Source organism: Acomys minous (genome assembly GCF_964271855.1).
Source record: "Acomys minous genome assembly, chromosome: 17".
Lineage (NCBI taxonomy): Eukaryota > Metazoa > Chordata > Mammalia > Rodentia > Muridae > Acomys > Acomys minous.
Window position 1 is genome coordinate 43,422,514 of NC_140500.1, and position 3,930 is coordinate 43,426,443.

General features: G+C 43.5%; 1 protein-coding gene across 1 annotated transcript; it reads right to left on the minus strand.

Annotated features, from left to right (window-relative positions):
• Positions 1–818: 818 nt before the first annotated feature.
• On the minus strand, positions 819–1,340 carry LOC311588261 (cystatin-B-like). Its single transcript, XM_084765795.1, has one exon. The coding sequence runs from the start codon at positions 1,287–1,289 to the stop codon at positions 1,005–1,007; it is 285 nt and encodes a 94-aa protein (XP_084621921.1). The 5' UTR covers positions 1,290–1,340; the 3' UTR covers positions 819–1,004.
• Between the last annotated feature and the right edge of the window lie 2,590 nt (positions 1,341–3,930).

Genomic DNA, 3,930 nt, shown 5'->3' on the forward strand with positions numbered 1-3,930 from the left:
TAAACAAACAACAACAACTGCCCCCCAATTATCTATCTATCTATCTATCTATCTATCTATCTATCTATCTATCTATCTACCTATCTATGGAAAGAGTGAGCATCTAAGCAGAAAAGAATGTACACAGCTTCTGCCTCGGTGTTGATCTCTTATGGTCAAATACAACCCTAAGAAATCAAACAACTCAACAAACTTTCAATGAACAGGATGCCATACCTCTGCACCAACCTGTTCAAGAAAAGCAATTTTTCAGGGTAACCAAAATCAAGTGTTCTGATGCTTTGATGTCAGGGCTGAGTCTCAGATCAGCATGCAGCACAGTTATTTCATTAACTGTGATGAGCAGTGTGTTCATCATCAAAGCACAGGACAGAGAACACGATAACAAGGATTGTGCCTTTAAGGAATGGTATGTCTACTGGGGAAGGCAGTCAATAAACTAAGGATGACACAAGTATTGTTACTTTTAAAAAAAAGATTTATTTATTATGTACACAGTGCTATGCCTGCATGTACACTTGCCCACCAGAAGAGGACACTAGATCTTATTATAGATGGTTGTGAACCACCATATAGTTGCTGGGAATTGAACTCATGATCTCTGAAAGAACAATCAGTGCTCTTAACCTTAGCTATCTCACCAGCCCGTTATTATTTTTTTAAAGATTTATTATGCATACAATGTTCTGTATGCAAGTATGCCTTTATGCCAGAAAAGAGCACCAGATCTCATTATAGATGGTTGTGAGCCACTGTGTGGTTGCTGGGAATTTACTTTTTTACTGTTTCTTCTTTCTTTTTCTTTTCTTTTTTTAAAAAGTCTCTAAAAATATATATATTTAGAGAGATCATATACAGCTTTCTGAAAATAATTATTTGGAAGAAAACAAAACACAATGTAGCTCCACCCCATCCCCTCAACAGAGGGGTATTTACTTCGTGGACTCAAACACAGATCGGAAAGATGAAGCATTTGGCAAAGAGGCTGCAGAATCAGAAGTAGGTCAGTTCATGGTGTTTTTCTTTGTTGGTTGGTAGGAAGACAAGGTCAAAGGCTTGTTTTCATGTGGGAGGGGTTCGAATACCCTCAAGTGCACATATTTATCATCACCAACATCGACCTTGATGAAAAAGTTGCAGCCAGCCACCACCTGTGTCTTGAAGGATATGGCTTTGTAGACACCAAACTTCTGATTTTCTTTCTCTTCAAGTGGGTGCTTCACCTTGGCTGCGACCTCCTGTGTCTGGGCTGTGGTGGGCACTGTGGCGGATGGTGCGCCACACATCATCTTTGGTGTCGTGGAACGGGTGGTATAGGCAGAGGTATTGTGGACAGAGCTAGCTGGGAGTCCTGGACCCTAGAAAAACCTGGCTCTCTTCTTTATTTTCTTTCTCCTTCTTTCCTTCCTTCCTTCCTTGCTTCCTTGCTTCCTTTCTTTTGAGACCAGTCTATGTAGATCAAGGTGTCCTGGAACTCACAGATATCCAACTGCCTCTGCCTCGTGAGTGCTGGCATTAAAGGCACACACCATTATACCTAACTTCCTGCCGTTATTTCACTTGACAGATGTGACAATGTGCAGGGTGACACATAAAAATGCCTATACAAGAAGGTCTTGTCATCCTTGGCAGATCATGGTAGGCTTCTAAAAAAGGACGAACACTTTTGCCAAGGCTACACAGAGAAACCCTGTCTCAAAAGAAAAAAAAAAAAAAAGAAAGAAAGAAAGAAAGAAAGAAAATGAGCTCTTCATAATCCCTTGTTGTGTTTAACAAAATCATGTTTGACTTGTTGGCCATAGAACATACAAAAATAACGCAACTGCTTCAAAGATTTCAAGCTGTTCAAAACATTTTTCCTACCATCTCTTCTTAAAATCAGCAGAAGACTTTCGGTTCATCTATTGAATTTTCTCATGCTTAAGACTAAATTTTAATGTTTATTTTTACATAAAAAGTTTAATTGGGGCTGGAGAGATGGCTCAGAGGTTAAGAGCACCACCTGCTCTTCCAAAGGTCCTGAGTTCAGTTCCCAGCAACCACATGGTGGCTCACAACCATCTATAATGCGATCTGGTGCTCTCTTATAGCATGCAGATGTACATTCAGGCAAAACACTGTATCCTTAATAAGTAAATAAATCTTTTTTAAAAGTTTAATTATGTATGTATGTGTACACATATGATGTGGTCATATGCATGTGGGTACAGTACCCATAGAGGCCAGAAGAGGGCGTCAGACACCATGAAGCTGGAGCTATATGCTGTTGTGAGCAGGTCAGTTTGGTTGTTGGGAATCAAACAGTCTTCTGCAAGAGCAGTACCTGCTCTTAACAGGATAGCCATCTCTCTAACTCTTCAAGATTAAATTTTTTTTTTTTTTGGTTTTTCGAGACAGGGTTTCTCTGTGTAGCCTTGTCCATCCTGGACTCACTTTGTAGACCAGGCTGGCCTCGAACTCACAGTGATCCTCCTGCCTCTGCCTCCTGAGTGCTGGGATTAAAGGCGTGCGCCACCACGCCTGGCTCTTCAAGATTAAATTTAAATCCTAGTGACACCATTATCCGATAGAATAGACTGTAACCTCTCCCCCTAACTAGCCCTCTGTGTTATGGGAATAAGCAGTGAGCCTTCTCCTGTAATATTCTGAGGAGTAACTGCAGGAATGTACATAAAATACCTGACATGTGGTAAGTAGTTTACACGCAAACACTAGCTATTGCTGCCACCAGGGACCTGTCTACCAAAGGAGGAACTTGGGATGCAACAACACACCCAGTTGGACCACACCAACCCAAAGCTAAGCCAATCAAAGGCTTGTCTGTTTTGACCCTTCACCTTCCTAACAGGGGATAGGATGTTGACTCATGTACATCTCACTTCTTTCTTCTGAGATTTCACGAGTCTCTAAACTCATTTTTGGTCACTGAATATGCTGGTGATGCTAAAATATTAACAGAATAAAAGCAAAGGTGTGTGGTTCCAGACGGGACCACGGCAGTACATACTTCGTTCTTAACGTACATTTGAATGAGTGGATGGTTTTAAGCGTGTGTTTCCCTTGCAGCGGTTCTCAGCCTTCCTATTGCTGCCACCCTTTAAGACAGTTCCTCATGTTCTGGTGACCGCCCGACCATAAAATCATTCCATTGCTACTTCATAACTATAATTTTGTTACCATTGTGAATCATAATACACGTATCTGGTTTGCGACCCACAGGTTCCCGGAGAACCCACAGGCCGAGAACTTCTGCCTTACGGCTTCCTGCAGTTAGAGAGGCTAGAAATCCTGACCATGGAACAAACTGGGGAGACACACCAGATCGGTTCCGTGTCAGGGCTTCTACCTCCTGTCTAACTGTATCTAGTGCCTGAATAACAACTCAAGTCAGCTGTCTCCCCTTGTCTGCCTGGGTGCACCCCGATCTGTGTAAACCTCCTCCACTCTTCTTCCTCTTAGAATAAAGGCCAAGGCGCTCTCCAGATATCACAGGAAGTCTGTGTGATCCGCTGCTCCCACCGCCCCAGCCCTCACCGTTCCGTCTCCCCGCCCCACGGTTCCCACCCCCATCCCCCACCCCCACCTCCTGACTTCCTGGTCCTACTTCACTAATTTCCATGCATCCATTCCAGGGGCTTCGAGCCTCTCCTTTGCCTCCCTTTTTCTTAAATATGATAATCACCCACTACTCTCCAGGTCTCAGTGAAAGTGTCCTTTCTGTGTCACCCTGGCTGTCCTCGACTGGCTTTGTAGACCAGGCTGGCCTGGAACTCACAGAGATCCGCCTGTCTCTGCCTCAGGAGTGCTGGGATTACAGGTGTGCGCCTCCGCGCCTGGCTTTTGAGAGCTCATGTTCATGTTCTCCACACTCTGTGCATTCTTCCTTGGACAGAGAAGACTACTAGAAACGAATAACGTACTATGACACTA